The sequence below is a fragment of the Alosa sapidissima genome, chromosome 9 (genome assembly GCF_018492685.1).
Source record: "Alosa sapidissima isolate fAloSap1 chromosome 9, fAloSap1.pri, whole genome shotgun sequence".
NCBI lineage: Eukaryota > Metazoa > Chordata > Actinopteri > Clupeiformes > Clupeidae > Alosa > Alosa sapidissima.
This window is the reverse complement of record NC_055965.1, coordinates 34,866,691-34,884,886: the sequence shown is the minus strand read 5'-3', so window position 1 is coordinate 34,884,886 and position 18,196 is coordinate 34,866,691. Positions and strand designations below refer to the sequence as shown.

The 18,196-nt window shown below is 41.5% G+C and overlaps 2 protein-coding genes and 1 long non-coding RNA gene across 12 annotated transcripts in view; 2 read left to right on the top strand and 1 right to left on the bottom strand.

Annotated features, from left to right (window-relative positions):
• The window catches only part of LOC121718788 (NACHT, LRR and PYD domains-containing protein 3-like), a 1,510,793-nt gene that overhangs the window by 890,518 nt on the left and 602,079 nt on the right, over positions 1-18,196 (top strand). The gene's annotated exons all lie outside the window — the stretch shown is intronic.
• LOC121719082 overlaps positions 1-18,196 on the bottom strand; it is a 530,903-nt gene that overhangs the window by 300,381 nt on the left and 212,326 nt on the right. The window lies entirely within an intron of this gene.
• The window catches only part of LOC121718861, a 50,167-nt gene continuing 40,362 nt past the window's right edge, over positions 8,392-18,196 (top strand). Inside the window, exons 1-2 of the mRNA XM_042104214.1 lie at positions 8,392-8,520; positions 14,875-14,895. Of these exons, the coding sequence (XP_041960148.1) occupies positions 8,454-8,520; positions 14,875-14,895 (88 nt within the window). The 5' untranslated portion in view covers positions 8,392-8,453. The remainder of the gene's footprint in view (positions 8,521-14,874; positions 14,896-18,196) is intronic.

Sequence of the window (18,196 nt, the reverse complement as noted above, 5' to 3'; positions counted from 1 at the left end):
TTTTTTAAAGACCCCTCAAATGATGTCTTCGAGTGAGTTTTGAGGGAATATGGATATATTTAGTCATACAACATAAGCCATCAATAGTTTTAGGTTATCTGGATTGAAGCAAGAGTACAATGCAGGATTGTTGCAATGATAACCATGACTGTCAAAACATTTCCCTCTGATTCAGTAAAGACTCAGTGAAGAACCTTTTTAGTCAAACATTCTTTTTTGGATTTATTAGAATACAACAATTTAAAATTTACATGAGCGTGTAATTCATAATCTCACTCACTCAATTAAATCAATTACAGACGGCTGTTTCCATGAATGCTAGCAAAGCGTTGAACAAACTTGTTTAATTCAACTGCTTTTGCACGGTCACTCAGATTGATGGGACAATCTCTCAGTTAGCATAGATGAGTGCAGGTGATTTTTTGCGAGTTTTAGAGTGAAAAAACTGCACTCACATCCAGCTGTGGTAACTGGTAAAACAGCTGCAATCTTGCATAAACGATGCATCTCATAAAACACCTCTTTAAAAGGGTCCAAATAACAGTTCAATCAAAGATGAAGGGCATTTTACTCCTTGCAAGAAGCCTCTCAACCTGAGTGAGTTCATTTTTCAGATCCTCAATATTTGAGCCATATGCTTCAGCAAGCAGCAAGAAAACATCCTCTTTTAGGAAGTGATTGCCAACTGGGTTTAGCCCCTGTAAGCCTTTCATTATATTGCAACTGGGCATTGAAAAAAGCTTCTGCATTTCCCCAATAAGGGAGTCCATTATGGGCAGGAATATGTTTGCATCCTTGCCATTAACTTCGCTTCTGTGACCATATGTGGATGTGACAACACTGTCATTTAGTGCTCTGGGTATCTGTTTGGCTCTTTTCAGTCTAACAGTGATGTTGCAGGTTTCACATGTGTGGATGTGTGAGGGTCTAAATGAAGTCTGCAGCTCTGAGGAGATCCAAGTTTGGGGACTGTAGCAGCTCAGAAAAAAAAAAAAAACTTTGCATCACCAAGCACCTGTCTAAATACAGCAAGAAGCCCAATGACGTTCAGGCCAATTTGAAACATTAACCCTCGGGCTGTAATAGGTCTTTCAGGATCAGCCTCATATGATAGTACTGTAGACAATCTATCAAAAAAAGGTTCCTACAGGCAATGCCGCGACAGGCCCATCTGGTGTCGCTGAGGCGGCAAAGTTCTCTAGGGGGGCCACTAAACATCTCCGCTTGTCCTTCCATCCACTTTTGATGGACATAAGAGCCGGAAAGGAACATACAATTGCTGGAGCAAAGTAAAAAAAAAAACTCCCCAGCCTCAGGGCCCTTTTTGACGCAGTCGACAATGACCAAATTTAAGCAATGAGCATTGCAGTGGACATAAAAAAGTATATTTGGCCACCTGTTTAACTCTTGTCTGCACCCCTGAACACTGGCCACTCTTAACCGTTGTACCCTTGGCCCACTAAATTCTCCTTGTAATAAAGGCCCTACTGCTCCATACAAGAGTTGATTTTGTTAGCTAAGGAGCTGGCATCCAAATGTTCAGCTTCCCAAAAGCCCAAGAAGCCCTCCCGTACGGCTCCCTCATAATAATACCTTAGGACTATGGACAATTGCTCCTTTTTGCTGAGATCTTTTGTTTCATCAGCAGTAACAGAGAAGTACTGACTAGATTTGACTTCTTTTAGTATGTCCTCCTGGACCATCCCTGCCAGGATTTGTAATATTTCGTTTTGGATATTTTTGAAAGTATACATCGCATCGCGGGGTGCCTTCTGATAGTCTTTTTTGAATAAAAGAATCATGATCTCCTACTACATGCAAAATCTCAAGGAAATTGCCTCTGTTCCTAGACTCATCATTTTCATTACAATGTGTCCACGCTGAGCTATATTTTGTGTTTCAGTAAGACACAATACCTGGCAAGTGATGATATGGAGTTTGACGATTCTCATCATTCGTCATGCCTGATACTGATATGTTGTGTTTCACCATCTTTTGATGTGGTCATTGCATTCAAATGCGCCTCAGATTTGGAATGTACATGTACACTAAAGCCACCATCTTTACAAGTGGCCTTGCGCCAGTTTCTGTATCCCTCAGAAGAGGTATAAACAGTTTTGCTAGATGAAAAATGCCGGCATGCAAAGCAATATGCAGCATCCATGGCCACTGAATATTCCAACCAAGGATATTCCTCATACCACTGTCCTTGGAAGCTCCTCATTGCCCCTCCCTGCATTGTTTTGGGGAAATACCTTTAACACAGGTTGTGTCTGATCATCTGCCTTCAGCTTTGATATATCTGAGAAGAGAAAACCAAATACCACAATCACAGCACTGACAACATACTACAATTTTTGTTGCATTTATCTAAACAAGATCAGTTCTAATTTTGCTGCCTAGAGTTGGACATGTCTTTACAGCAACGATTCAACATACCATGAGGGCCTGTTTGACATCCGCTGCTCCTAGCCATCTCTCCAGCTTCACTTTCACACTCCTCACTGATTTGCCCTCTCTCTCGTCCTACATTTCCCTCTTCTTCAGTGGGCTGCTCCAGCCCCGCATGCTGATCATGACCCATCAAGGCCCATTCACACCAAGAACGATAACGATACCGATAACTATAAACAAATATTGTTCTCGTTAATATGAATGACGACGTTCACACATAAACTATAACAATAACAACATGAAGAACGATATCGTTGGGGATCACTTTCAGAGCGATTTTGAGAACGATAAAAAGCTAATAGCCAATCAGAACCCATCAAATTTTAGCCGTCACATTCATAAAGACAAGGAGAGACTTTATTTATCGTTGTTCAGTGTGAACGCTTTTATCGTTATGGTTATAGTTATCGTTATCGTTCTTGGTGTGAATGGGCCTTTATACTGCCCCTCGGTCCACTCCAGTCTCTTGTGCTGCTCATCTTTGTCTAACTTCTCTCCAGTTTCCTGGTTTCTCTCCCTGTCTTCTCCACCTGTGTCCAGTCCCCCCTTTTTCTCTTGGGTTGAGAGAACTTGGCTACGCCAAATCTTTTCATTCTGCATCCTAATCTGACCTGCAGTTTGTCAAACGTAAAAAAATAGCATGTTGGTTAAAATCATGTTGTACAATTTCCATGCCAATTGAATCATAAACCTTAGTAAAATGTAAATAACGTTCAGATTCAAGATGAATGGCGTGCTCAATTCCTTTTGAGTTTGATTTGGGTGCTCTTCGGTCCAAGGTAGAACGTCTAAGAGGCAGTGTAGAGAAATAATTCTCTGATAGCCGAGGCACTCCTTAATTAAAATATCTTTATTACAAAAATGACATGTCCTAAAAGGACAACTTTAAAATGCCCACGCGTAGCAGCATGGGGCCTTCTTCAGGGCATAGCGAAGCACATAGGACACTGATCTTATAAGGGCAAAGAGAAGCAGACACACAGGTGCTGACAGTCAGTGCTGAAAGTCTACAGGTAATTGCTAGGACACGCCTCTCACACGGTTCTCAGCACTAAAGCTGTTGGTCACATCAATAATCAGAAACACAGGCAACAGATAGCATGCATAAATGCATGGGCCGGTGGAAGTCTTATGATATGTTTACAGCTGGATGGATAGACGGATGCAAGGATGTGTTAAAGGACAATTTTTGATGATTTCTCACACAGATCTCTGTTTCTCAAGGTCACTTAGTATTGTGGATGCAAAAAAATGAAAACAGTCTGTATTATAAAGCTTGAGTTGCTACAGCCAACAGTTAGAGCTACAAGGCAGCTACAGCGCTACACTCTGGTGGCTTACGAACATGCCCCCAGAGTGTAGCGTTGTAGCTGCTCATGAATATGCCCCCAGAGTGTAGCGTTGTAGCTGCTCATGAATATGCCCCCAGAGTGTAGCGCTGTAGCTGAACATGAATATGCCCCCAGAGTGTAGCGTTGTAGCTGCTCATGAATATGCCCCCAGAGTGTAGCGCTGTAGCTGAACATGAATATGTCCCCAGAGTGTAGCGTTGTAGCTGAACATGGGGGTTCACAAACATGCCCCCAGAGTGTAGTGTTAATTTTGTCACCTATTTTTAATTTAGTCTTAGTCTTAGTCTTGTGACGAAATGTCCTTTTTAGTCTTTGTCATATTTAGTCATTCAAACATCATTTTTGTTAGTCAAGTTTTAGTCGACTAAAAGTCTCATCATTTTAGTCTAGTTTTAGTCAAAAGAAAACTAAAGGTATCTTAGTCTTAGTCAGTTTTAGTCAACACATTTAGTCTTTTTTTTTATAACAAATTATTTCTGATTACCATTTGAGTCAAATAGTGTTTCACACATCTCAATTTTCCAACAATATTGTGTGTCCACAGGGCTACTCGTCTGTTATAATTACTCATTCTGATTTTTTGTCAGTCAGTATGTTTACTGTACATGCACAGGTAAGTCGAGCTACAGTTATAGCTCGGCTGGGATTTGACCATAGACAGTAAAAGATTTGACTGGACCACTGTCATATTCGTAGACCAGTGTTTCTCAAAGTGTGGTCCAGGGATCACTGGTGGTCCGCAAGCTATCGCAAGTAGTCCACGAGCAGATGTGGTAAAATATAATATATATGAGTTGTTTGCAATATTAAACCAACTTGTATGTAAAAACAGTTCTGCAACACTGTCTATGTAAGATATGCCAGTTTAAATCATACAGTATGAATCCACACAATAAGCAAAGTGCAAAGACAATAAGCAAGGTGGTTCAGTGAGTAGGCCTATTGTGTAGAATAATTATAGGCTACTGTTGAAGTAGGTCTAATTTTTTTTTTTTTTTAGCTAGGGTTAGTTAAGTGGCCCTGAAACTGAAAAAGTTTGAGAAACACTGTCATAGGCCAAAGCATTAATGTTTTACTCCGCCTCGCTAGATGGCGATATGCGCCTAACACAACACATTCCCCAAACAGACTCTCCATCTTAGCCATAGCTAACTTGCTAGCGAACTTTCCATATTAGCTTACTTGCTAGCAAACTTTGCATCATCAGTCTAACTAGTTAAATAGTTGACAGTACATGATGAACATTTTCGTATGGACATTCTGGGGGATGTTAATTAGTATGAGAAGAGCTTCAACTTCTGGGTATGTAGCATTGTGGCATAAAGCTTAGGTAGTTAGCTTGCTAACTCTGGCATAAATCTCCAGTGTTCTTGTTCCATGTAGTTTCGTGTTGCAGCCACAGGGTTGCAGCAACAGCACGTAGACTAGCCTACAGGAAAGCTTTTGCGTATGAACTCATTCGGAATATTTTGAAAACGTAACAGCTAGATATTCTGTCTTCTCATTTTGTAGACGAACATGAAGAGAGATTTTATCTTAGTTTTTATTTCATGCAAAACATTTTAGTCTCGTCTTTTTTCGTCAACAATAATGCATCTTAAGATAGTCTGAGTCAGTGTTTCAGGACATTACTGCCGTCTCGTCATCGTCTCGTCTTAGTCATGAAAAAAAAGGTTGTTGACGAACATATTTCCTCTTGTCTAGTCTGACGAAATTAACACTACCAGAGTGTAGCACTGTAGCTGAACATGGGGGTTCACAAACATGACCCCAGAGTGTAGCACTGTAGCTGTACACGCACAGAGGAATTTAATGTTTTGAATACATGCTGCTCAGGCGCTAGGGGGAAGAATGACGGCTACCATTCAACCCCAAAAAAGTCATAAAACCATTCCAATGACTCCGAAGCTGTTAAGGTAAATTAAAGGGACACCAGGCAAGCCTGAGTGCTTTTTCTCTACAAAGCTCCCCCTAGCGTCTGTACGTGTGGATACGTGTGCGAGCCCTCACTCGGTCTGAAGCTCTTTTCCTTTTCTTTGCATCTTCCGTCAAGGGTCCGTCGCTGCTTCTTCGCCGGCTCTGCCATTATACACACGTTTGCAACAGCCGCTAGTCGTGTTCCGTTAGCCTGACTCTGTGCTGGGGATGCAGGATGCAAACTGTTCCTGCTTCTCACAATGTCTGAGACTTTGTGAGACTGAAGGTCACGGATAGGATACACCGAACTTGCAAGCGGAATATTCTTCCTACAGGCAGTAGGGGTGGGCGAGAGAGTCTTCATTCGTCCTGTAATGAGTCATTTAACCATAAACCGACTTACGAAGATGATTAATTAACACGAAAACGTTGCCTGATGTCGCTTTAAGGTAAATTAAGCTAAAAAACCTGTATAGTTCGCCTTTAATAAAGATGGGCACCAAAAAGACACATTTCCTTTGTTTGTCGCACCCACCTGTCATGTCTCTATTCAACACTACAGATTGAGTGAGTTTGTGAGTGAGTTTGTGAAAGCCATACAGATTGAGTGAGTGAGTGAGTGAGTTTGTGAAAGCCATACAGATTTAGTGAGTGAGTGAGTGAGTGAGTTTGTGAGTGAGTTTGTGAAAGCCATACAGATTTAGTGAGTGAGTTTGTGAAAGCCATACAGATTGAGTGAGTGAGTGAGTTTGTGAGTGAGTGAGTGAGTTTGTGAAAGCCATACAGAGTGAGTGAGTGAGTTTGTGAGTAAAGCCTTGCGTGACCAAGAGCTGAGCAAAGGAAATAGCTCCTCTCCCAACCTGGTCTTGAGCCACTCTGCTCCTCTAACACACACTGATACAGTAGATATTCAGGACCAGATACAAATTGAACATAATTAAATTAAGCAAATTTCTCCTATCTTAAAAGATAAATATTGCCAATATTGGCAATCCAAAGCCAAGACACAAAGCAAGGTGCAATGCTGCTTGGCATTGGATAGAGGGTTTGTCTTAGCAGACTACCTAACAAATATAAAAGACACAAACTTAAGGAAAACACTAACCAAATATAAACTCAGTGAGTACCGAATAGCCATTGAAATCAGGAGACATATAAAAAAAACATGGCTCCCAAGTAATGAACGCTTATGCCAGCAATGCAAAGACAGTGTTGTCGAGACAGCCACACACACACACGTGCAAACGCGCTGATGAACTCACATACAACCACTTCCACATGCAGACAGTCACCATACTGCTCTCAATGAGCTCAATAATACTATTCAATGAGCCGATGTAAAAACTAAGAACTATTGTTCACAAATCTCAGTGAAGTAGTATGTTTATACAAATGTACAGTATATATCAGTTTAAAGTATGTGTATATGTTTTGTCTCTGTAATTGTTATGTCTTACCTTTAACATATACCAATTGCTTTGGCAATACAAGTTTTCATTTGTCATGCCAATAAAGCAACTTTTGAATTTGAATGTGAGTGAGTGAGTTTGAGTGAGTGAGTGAGTTTGTGAGTGAGTGAGTTTGTGAGTGCGTGAGTTTGTGAGTGAGTTTGTGAAAGCCATACAGATTGATTGAGTGAGTGAGTGAGTTTGTGAAAGCCATACAGAGTGAGTGAGTTTGTGAGTGTAAGTTTGTGAGTGACATACAGTCTGCCAAGACCACTTGTGGCTTGTTAACACGTCTTGTAGAGACACATCTGGAGTCTGTGGAACCGGATTAGTCTTTCATCGTGTGTGTGTGTGTGTGTGTGTGTGTGTGTGTGTGTGTGTGTGTGTGTTTCTTTAGGCTTTGACATTTTACATGCACCACTGAGAATGCACAACAGATAGATCAAATCTCTTCCTCAGAAATACGTGTATGCACAGGGCAATCCCTTATACTGTATAACACACAATGTAGCTTGTTGCAAAGATCAACGATAACCCCATTCAGTCTACTTTTCGTTTTTTTTCTCAAATTGATTTTATTTCGGTTATCGTTTTTGAACTGAGCACATGTTATAGTCTACATGTGTAAATCAAATTAATGTATCTGTTATGACTGAGTTAAGTTGGCTAGCTCATTAAAATAGCACTGACTGCATGAAGCTGGTTCACTTTATTGGTTTATGTTCATGTTTTTGTAAATTACAAAGTAGCTTCTGACGTAGTAAACTACTTTTGCGTAATGTATGTAAATTAGCTACATTTTGTCTTGGGGAAGCTTTTGTGTAGTTAAGTTTCATATAATGTAGAGTAACTGGTAGCTTAGCTCACTACATGTTCTAAGTAGCTTGTCCATCACTGCCCCAAAACACACACACACACACAGACACACACACACACATACGCACCCTCTCTCTCTCTCTCTCTTTCACACACACACACACACACACACACACGCACCCACTCTCACACACATTTGGTAAGGACTCCTAATAGGAGGCAGGAAATGCGCACACACACACAACCACCCCCCCCCCCTCCCACACACACACACACACACTGTGATGTGGAAGGAATGTGCCTGCTCTTCCTTGAGTGGTCATGACTCACCTGACAGACACACCTGTCACACACTCACTCACCTGACAGACACACCTGTCACACACCTGTACAAATCCCTTCCCAGTCTAACTCAGTCTCTGAAGAGGAACGAACAACACACACACAAAAGAAGGCTAGTTAAACTATGCTTCTCGGGAAACAGCTCAGGCCGCTGTTCTGGACAGTGTATCTGACAACTTTCTATGCCTGCGGTAAGAGTTCTCTGTTCCCTGTGTTTGACAATTGTCTGTGTTCACATAGAATTAAAGTATATTTTATTAAATTCTGACCTGAAGACCCAACTCTTCTGAAATCACCTCCTCTCCTAGCACTTACTTCAACCTTCTTTTCTACTCTGACTACCACATTAACCATTAACAACTGGACATGCTTAATCTACTACTTACTTTACCTTCATCTTTACCCTGACTATCCCATTAACCACTAATGTCTGGACATGCTTAATCTACCACTGACCCCAACTTTCTTCTCTATGGTTATGATTATGGTATTTAACAGACACTTTTGTCCAAAGTGACATACAAATAACAACAATACAAATTCAATTTTAATTTTAACAGTAAACAATTCAAAAAGTTGGTAAGACTACATTAAAGGGTAATTCCGGTATTTAGCATTTTGAGTCTTTTTTTTGATGAACTAGAGTGGTAGACACCAAAATTTTGACAATTATGACGATGGGTCCTGTCTCGACTTTCTGACTCGTTTTAAATCGCCTTTGACTGGCTGGCTAAGGGCACGCACAAACATGTCCTTAAAACAACTCTTAACATTTATTTTTAAAAACTGTGCAACTCACCGAGTGGTTAGTGATGTTCGTTGTTACTGATTTATAAGCTTAAAGTTGAGTAGTTACTGATTTATAAGCTTAAATGGTAAACGGTAACTTATTGACGTTATAGGCTACTCCAAGTGAGTACAAACCAGGCACCATAACGTTAGGTTAAATTATTTATTTCTGTAATTTAGGTTTTGTTATTATACCCTACATTAGGTTATTACAATACACTGTAAATAAGGATACCTAAGCTACCTTTATTTTGCTGAATTAGATTTAACTTAACTCTACCCTGATGATCTCCTAGCACCATTAACATCTGGACATACTTAATGTAACACTTCAACCTTTTTCTCTATCCTACCGAAGCTTATTGCTGCCACACTAAAAAAAGGCTCAATATCATGCAATTACCTGAAATGTTTCTTATTATAACAATATATTTTTCATGTTTTAACAAGAAATATATTACATTATTATATGAAATTTTAACAATATTCATGTTTTTACAAGATGCAGTATTTATCGCGTTATTACATGAAATTATCATGTTACTTCAAGATAATGAAACTAAACAAAACGAGAGGCTAGAATAGGCTATGGCTTGTGTACACAACTCAATCAAATTCTATTTTAAGCTCAGTTTAACCCTTTAATGCCTAAACCAAGAAATAATGGACAGAAAATTCTATTTTTTTAAATCTGAAGTCTCAATTAGGCCCTTTAACAAAATCTAAAAAAATAAATAACAAAAATAATTTGCAAGTGTGTTTTTTTGTTTGCATCATATTTGATACTTTCGGCATTACATGCAATTTTTGTTTGTATCATATTTGATACTTTGGGCATTACACACAATTTGGACAATAACAAGAACTTTGCAATATGTAAGATCTTTGGAAATCCATAACATTCAAATCTTTTTTTTTCTTTAAACAGCTGGCTTTTTCCATTCTTTTCTTTCATTTTGAACTTCAAAAACTGTTTCTTTGTATAACATCTGCATCTTTGAACGTTGAAACGACAGTCTTTTCTTTCCTTTACTTTGCCAAATGGTAAGCAAGGAAACAGTTCCTGTTCTTGTTTAGGCAGAGGTGGACATTGCATTTTACACCGAACACATAGGAGAAGTGAGGAGTTTCTTTGCAGTGCTTGCACCTTTGTAGTGTTCAGGATGGGAAGTGGTCTCTCCTACAGTAACATCTGGAGGAACACTGCATAGTGGCCTCTTCCGTGGTGGGGTATGTGTTTGTGATGGTGAGGAGTGTGGCGAAGGGGAATGTGATGGAGAGGACAGTGGCCTATACCAAGTACCATCTCCTGGTTTTCAAACTGTATTTGTACAGGGCAGGGCAGAGAGCATATCCAAAAACTCAACACCACCCATAAATTTGTTGTAAGTCTCCACAATGGCCGTTCTGGGAACCATAACGTCTTCCGATCTCAGTGTTTCACCTGACCTTGGGGAGTCCAATTTATATCTTCCACATCATCATCTGTCTCTACAAGGCCCTGTATGTCGCTCAAATTGCCATCAAGGAAATTCAGGACATATTCAGTAGAGAACTTCCTTTTAGCCTTTTCCCTTTTAGCCATCTATAAATTAGCCATAGATATTTATGAATTATGAATAAGAGTTATTAATTTTTTTTGTTGTGAATATCACATTTCAATCTGTAAATTGTGTAATTGATTCATTAAAAAACTGTATTATGGACTATGGAAGACATAAAATACATATAACATCCAGAAAAAAATAACTATGCCCATTGAAAGATTTACCACTAAATACCTGCTGTATCAATTGTGATACAAACATTTTCTGCTCGATTTTACACCAAACTACATTTTACAATTTTTGGAAATTTTAAGTTTTTTGAACAAAGTCATTTTTAATCTTAAAATATTGATAAATATGTAAAGGTAAATCTCACCATAAAATGATCAAATTACCAATATCCTTGACCTTTACATAATCAGCAGGGTACTAATGAGATTCCACCATTTTGAATTTTAACAAACTACATGTCAGAAATACATGGCAGAGGACAAGTAATAGATTGTATACAACAGGGTTGTATGCAAAGTTTATATCTCATGGTGATGCAATGGGTCTCAGAAATGCATGTCTCAAATTTGATACGCACGGCATTAAAGGGTTAAAGGGAAACTTGGCAGGATTTCCCCCTCTGCTGGAGAAATTGTGCATTATGCTATTTCAAACTGTGGGAAAAGATAGATAGATAGATAGATAGATAGATAGATAGATACTTTATTGATCCCCAGGGGAAATTCAAGGTAACGGTAAAGGTAACGATAAAGCACATGGATTTGTTTACAAGCTAGCGAACGGTTAGCATAAGTTTGGCAGAACTATGTGGATGTTACAAGGTAAAAAACACAATTTAAAACAAACAGGTCATTTAACCATCCAAATGATTTCTAAACGGGTTTATTATGTTGAAATAGTTGGCAAGTTCTCCTTTAAGACATGGTGAGATTCTCCAGTTATTGAACATGGTGGATTATATTGCATGTGAACACCTGAGCATTGTCCAGAATATTCTGCACCTGTGTGCACTAGCAAAGTGGCAATCGGGAGAGTTGGGAGGATTCCCGGTGGGCAGGTGGCGTTTTGGAGCCATTACTGTGATGTGATCTTAAAAAGCGCATGCTATTGCTGTTTGAATGTGTCCTTTGCTGTGCTCTCCAGCAGCCTGCACTGTGCGACTGCAGCGCTTCACTTCTCACTCCCCACGGCCCCTCCTCACCACGTGCCCTGGAAATGACTACAATGACTGGACATGCAGGCTACCGAGCCGGAGCGCCCTATACATTCTCCCACATTGTGTAAAGATTCACAAATTTATCAAGGCCCCTTCTCCCTCTTGCATGAAGTTAGCGAGAGTGTTATTATGACCGCCGCGCAGCGAAGCAGCGGTCATATAGGTTTAGTCAGATTTTTTTTTTTTTTTTTCCCCCGCATGCCCAAATTTCCGTCAAGGATTCCCGGGACACTGAAAGACCGGGGTACACAAAACTTGGTGGGCATGTAACCCCACATGGATTGCATGGAACCGTGGTTTTTTGTTTTGATCTGTAGCCCCCCCCGCTGGACTGGACCCCCCGAAAGGAGGGTAGGGCAGACACAGTTCTCTGTGAATATCTTGAGAACCGTAGGGACTAGGATGACCATTTTGACACACGCATACATTCACAGTAATCATACGTATGACACATACTCACACAGTAGACATATGTACGCTTGCATGCACAGGCACATATGCAGGCACACACACACACACACACACTGTCAGACACCAAACAGGACGAGGACCACAAAAGCGTCACGTTCAAAAGTTTATTTAAGGGTTGGGGGTTTCAGGGGTTCCGGGGGGGGTACAGGAGTTCCAAGAGTCTGCGTGTGTGTGTTCCCCCAGTAGCCGAACAGCGATGGCAGGAGCTGGATGATCCGGGAAGTCCTGGGGGAAACACACACACAACAGCAATTGAAACGAAGCAGCAGTACAGTCAAGGACTAGGCGGTATTCGTAGAAGAGGGACGGAAGGCAGGTCAAGATTACCGGGGCTGGAGAACACAGAAGTAGTCGAGCGGGTCCGGGATCACAGGCAAAGAGTCAGAGGCGTTTTCAAAAACAGGCAGGTAACTGGTGCTGGTTGCAGACGATCTGACAAGTGTGGACTGAAAAGCAAGGCTTTATATAGAGGGCATGATGAGTGGTGAATGCAGTGCAGCTGGTAGGTAACGAGGGTGAGGCAGAGCAGAGCAGGAACAGGTGGAGGTCATCAGACTTCAATCAGCACGTGTTACCAGGCAGAGAGAGAGCTCATGACACACACACACATAACATAAACATGTACATGCACACATGCACACAATTCAAGAATTTCTCAGAATTATGAACAGGCAAGATGGAGGTGGGGTTGTATAAAATGAATTTTACATGTGAAATCTATGAACTAATCATGTTTTGGTACTTGTTATCTAGCAGATATCAGTGAGAATTGAGTGTGGATAATGCAATTTAGTGAGACAGTTAGAATCATATAGGCCTTTCAGCGTGACTTATTTTTCTGGAAAAAATGTGCTGGACTGGGCGGCGGTCATATTTTGTATCGCTCTGCGGTACATCTAGTTTGGTCAAGACCTGTCAGTGCTCAGTGTTGCCAATTTAGTGGCTTTGTTGCTAGATTTAATTTTGGTCATCCCTAGTGACAGAAAATATTGTCTAACAACTATAGCGAGAAATTGGGCGACTTGTGCAACGATGGCAAACTTGGTTTTGTTATTGAATCATCAGAAAATCATCTCCCTTCTCATGCCTGTTTCGTTTATGAACATTGCGTTGCCCAAAGTGTTGCCCCATGATTATAGAAGTAATGACTGGCCTAGGCTATGTAGTATCTGCCCATGTTAGGGAAGTGGACCTATCTATCTATCAGATCTATCAGCTCAGATCATCATTTGTCGCCAACGTCATTGGAAAGCAGCCAGCTGCAGTAGCCTTCTGGTGAGATTACACCAAAGATAGTAGCTATGACAGGGAAACTAGGGACACATCGTTCAACAAGCACATTGATCAAAGGAAAGAGGGGCTACAACTTCATTCACAAACAGAGCAAATAATTCAAATCGAGCCATAGGCGGGCCTAGGCCCGTCTACTTGTCAGTCTTGCCTGTCCAATGACGTTCACCATCTAAAATAGACGCGCAAGTCAACACTGCTCTGAGAGCTCAAGAATCAGTCAAATCGCGAACAGGTGGCAGTTCTAAGTTCTACTTTTTATGTCATGAATGTAACATGCCTATGATAAGGCTTTGCAGTTGTACAATATAGTCAATCTATTGTCTCAATTGGTTTTCTTGTGACGCGCCGAAGCTAGGCCTACATTCATGCATTGTTTTGCTCCAGTTTAAAATGTTTCTGCCTAATTTGTCAGCTGTGAACAAATGTGTTCAATAAATTCCACTATGTCATAAATATAACATGCCGATTAATGTTTGTCATCTAGGCTTCTTTTAGGCTATGTTTAATCAAATTGGCTTTCCCCACCCTTTTCTTTCTGTGCACATCCATTTGAACATTTCTGTCTATGCTAATCGAGTATAGGAGTAGAAAAACCTATTCGTTTAGACTGCCGACTGAGGGTGAAAAAGATATTCTGTTGCTCTGTCCGAGTGGTCATTTAAATATATATCTTTAGGTTAAATTGTGTATGGTAAAGTTATAATTGGACTGGTAGGCCTAGTCCGATTTAACACTGCAAAACAGAAGCAGCAGCTGGCAATCGCAGTCAATAAATAATTTGCGGGTCCTGACATTTTTGGAATTTGACTTGATGTGCAACTCAAATTCCATCTTAAAAAGCTTATCTTGATGTGCAACTCAATTCCATCTTAAATAGCTTATCTTGATGTGACTGATGTGCAACTCAAATTCCATTTTAAAAAGCTTATCTTGATGTGCAACTCAATTCCACCTTAAATAGCTTATCTTGATGTGCAACTCAATTCCACCTTAAATAGCTTATCTTGATTTGACTGCTTTTGCCTCTTTTTTTGCCAGAAATGTTTCCATCAGTTACAGTGTTTACCATAGTGGTTACCATAGCACTGCCTGTGATGTGATGTGATGTGATGTGATGTGATGTGATGTGATGGATTGCGCATGATTGATTGATATTATTTTTGATATTTCACGTATACATGCTCAGATTGTTAATATATCTTGTTCTTGTTACCCAGGTTGCCTTGGACAGCTGAATGGTGAGTAGGAAAGAGCATCTGACACACACACACACACACACACACACACACACACACACACACACACACACACACAGAGAGAGAGAGAAAGAGGGAGAGAGAGAGATTCAAGCATCACTGAACAACTATAAATAATGGAGCAAGACTATTTTTAATCAACTACCAGTATAAATGATGGAGCCAAAGATGTATGACGGAATGTGATTGTTGAATACTGTGCTCCTGTGCTCGACTGGTGTTGTTCTACACAGGGTCTGAACCTTCAGTAATGAAGTGCATGGCTGGTGTTGTTCTACACAGGGTCTGACGTAACAGTAGTAACCTTCAGTAATGAAGTGCATGGCTGGTGTTGTTCTACACAGGGTCTGAACCTTCAGTAATGAAGTGCTCGACTGGTGTTGTTCTACACAGGGTCTGAACCTTCTGTAATGAAGTGCATGGCTGGTGTTGTTCTACACAGGGTCTGAACCTTCTGTAATGAAGTGCATGGCTGGTGTTGTTCTACACAGGGTCTGAACCTTCTGTAATGAAGTGCATGGCTGGTGTTGTTCTACACAGGGTCTGACGTAACAGTAGTAACCTTCTGTAATGAAGTGCTCGACTGGTGTTGTTCTACACAGGGTCTGAACCTTCAGTAATGAAGTGCTCGACTGGTGTTGTTCTACACAGGGTCTGAACCTTCAGTAATGAAGTGCATGGCTGGTGTTGTTCTACACAGGGTCTGAACCTTCTGTAATGAAGTGCTCGACTGGTGTTGTTCTACACAGGGTCTGAACCTTCAGTAATGAAGTGCATGGCTGGTGTTGTTCTACACAGGGTCTGACGTAACAGTAGTAACCTTCAGTAATGAAGTGCTCGACTGGTGTTGTTCTACACAGGGTCTGACGTAACAGTAGTAACCTTCAGTAATGAAGTGCATGGCTGGTGTTGTTCTACAAAGGGTCTGAACCTTCAGTAATGAAGTGCATGGCTGGTGTTGTTCTACACAGGGTCTGACGTAACAGTAGTAACCTTCTGTAATGAAGTGCTCGACTGGTGTTGTTCTACACAGGGTCTGAACCTTCAGTAATGAAGTGCATGGCTGGTGTTGTTCTACACAGGGTCTGACGTAACAGTAGTAACCTTCAGTAATGAAGTGCTCGACTGGTGTTGTTCTACACAGGGTCTGACGTAACAGTAGTAACCTTCAGTAATGAAGTGCATGGCTGGTGTTGTTCTACACAGGGTCTGAACCTTCAGTAATGAAGTGCATGGCTGGTGTTGTTCTACACAGGGTCTGACGTAACAGTAGTAACCTTCAGTAATGAAGTGCATGGCTGGTGTTGTTCTACAAGGATACAAGGATACAAGGATACAAGGAAGTTTATTGTCACATGCATATAGTTACTGGAAGTAAGAAATGCAGTGAAATTATGTCTGGTGTCAGCCTATTTGTGCATTAATGGGGGGGGTAAAAAGTGCAGTAGAAGAGGGGTTTAGTAGATTAAGTGGCAAGGGCTGCATAAAAAAGGTGGGGGAGGATTGGGATTGGGTGGGGGGCACCAACAAGGAGCACCCAAGAGCAACAGGGGCAAGGAAAAACTCCCTTACCAAGGAAGAAACCTTGGGCAGATCCACGGCTCAAGGGGCTAACCCAACTGCCAGGGGTCTTGGTGTGTGTGTTGGGGGGATGACAGGGGAGATGGGATAGTGTGCTGTGTATGTGGGGAGAGGGCAGTGTGCAATATGTGTGTTGGAGAAGCTTCCTCATGAGACAATGTGCTGTGTATTGAGGGGGGGGGGGGGGGCAGTGTGCTGTAAGTATGTTGGGGATGTGTGTTGGAGAAGCTTCCTGATGAAATAATGTGCTGTGTATGTAGGGGGGGGGGGGGGGGGGGGGCAGGGACTTACTATTGCAAGCAGAGTACTGTATGTAATGTATGTGAGTGATGACAGTGAAGATGTGTGTGTGGGCGGGAGGGGAGTGGAGCAGTGACTGTGTGTGTGTGTGTGTGTGTAGTGTGTAGGTGGGTAGGTGGGGGCAGTGTGCTGTAAGTATGTAGAGGATGTGTGTTGGAGAAGATCCTGAAGACAATGTGCTGTGTATGTGGGGGGGGGGGGGGCAGTGTGCAGCAAGTATGTAGAGGAGGCTTACTGTAGCAAGCAGTGTGCTGTATGTATGTGAAGTGATGACAGTGATGATGTAAGTGTGTGTGTTGGGGGGGGGGGGGGGGGTCAGGGACTTACTATTGCAAGCAGAGTACTGTATGTAATGTATGTGAGTGATGACAGATGTGTGTGTGGGCGGGAGTGGAGCAGTGACTGTGTGTGTGTGTAGTGTGTGTGTAGTGTGCTGTAAGTATGTAGAGGATGTGTGTTGGAGAAGATCCTGAAGACAATGTGCTGTGTATGTGGGGGGGGGGGCAGTGTGCAGCAAGTATGTAGAGGAGTGCTGTATGTATGTGAAGTGATGACAGTGATGATGTAAGTGTGTGTGTTGGGGATGGGGGTGGGGTGGGGGGTGGGGGGGAAGAAAGGCTAGGCAATCAAGGACATGGGTAGATGGAGGAGAAATCAAAAATAATAAATAAAAAGTGTGCAAAAGTTGGAGAAAGTGTGTGTGTGTGTGTGTGTGTGTGTGTGTGTGTGTGTGTGTGTGTGTGTGTGTGTGTGTTTTGACGTGTGATGAAATAAGAAAATAAATAAAAGGTCTGTAGCATAGGGAGAGGGATGTAAAAGTGTAAAAGTGCTAAAAGTCTTGTAGGTGTGTGTGGGTGTGTGTGTGTGTGGGGGGGGGGGGGGGTCATGAGTGCTGAGGAGTGAATGAGTGCAAAGTCAGTATAGTGTGAGTTCAGAGTTGGGAAATGTTTGAGAGTGCTGAGGAGTGAATGTGTGCAAAGTCAGTATAGTGTGAGTTCAGAGTTCGGATGGCCTGGGGATAAAAACTTCTCCTGAGTCTCTCAGTTCTGGCTTTGTGACTACATAGGCGTCTTCTTGATTTCAGCGGTAGGAATAATCCATTGTTAGGATGAGAAGAGTCCTTCAGAATCTTTTGGGCTCTTAGGAGTACTCTTCTGGAATAGATATCTTGTAGAGCAGGGAGTTGAGTTCTTATAGTACGTTCAGCTGAGCGCACTACTCTCTGCAGAGTACTACAATCTCTAACTGTGGAGTTCCCATACCAGGTGATGATGCTACCAGTTAGAACACTCTCAACCGCTGAAGTGTAAAAGGCCTTCATGATGGATGTAGAAACTTTGAATTTCCTTAGCTGACGAAGGAAGTAGAGTCGTTGTCTGGACTTCTTCAGAACATATTGAGT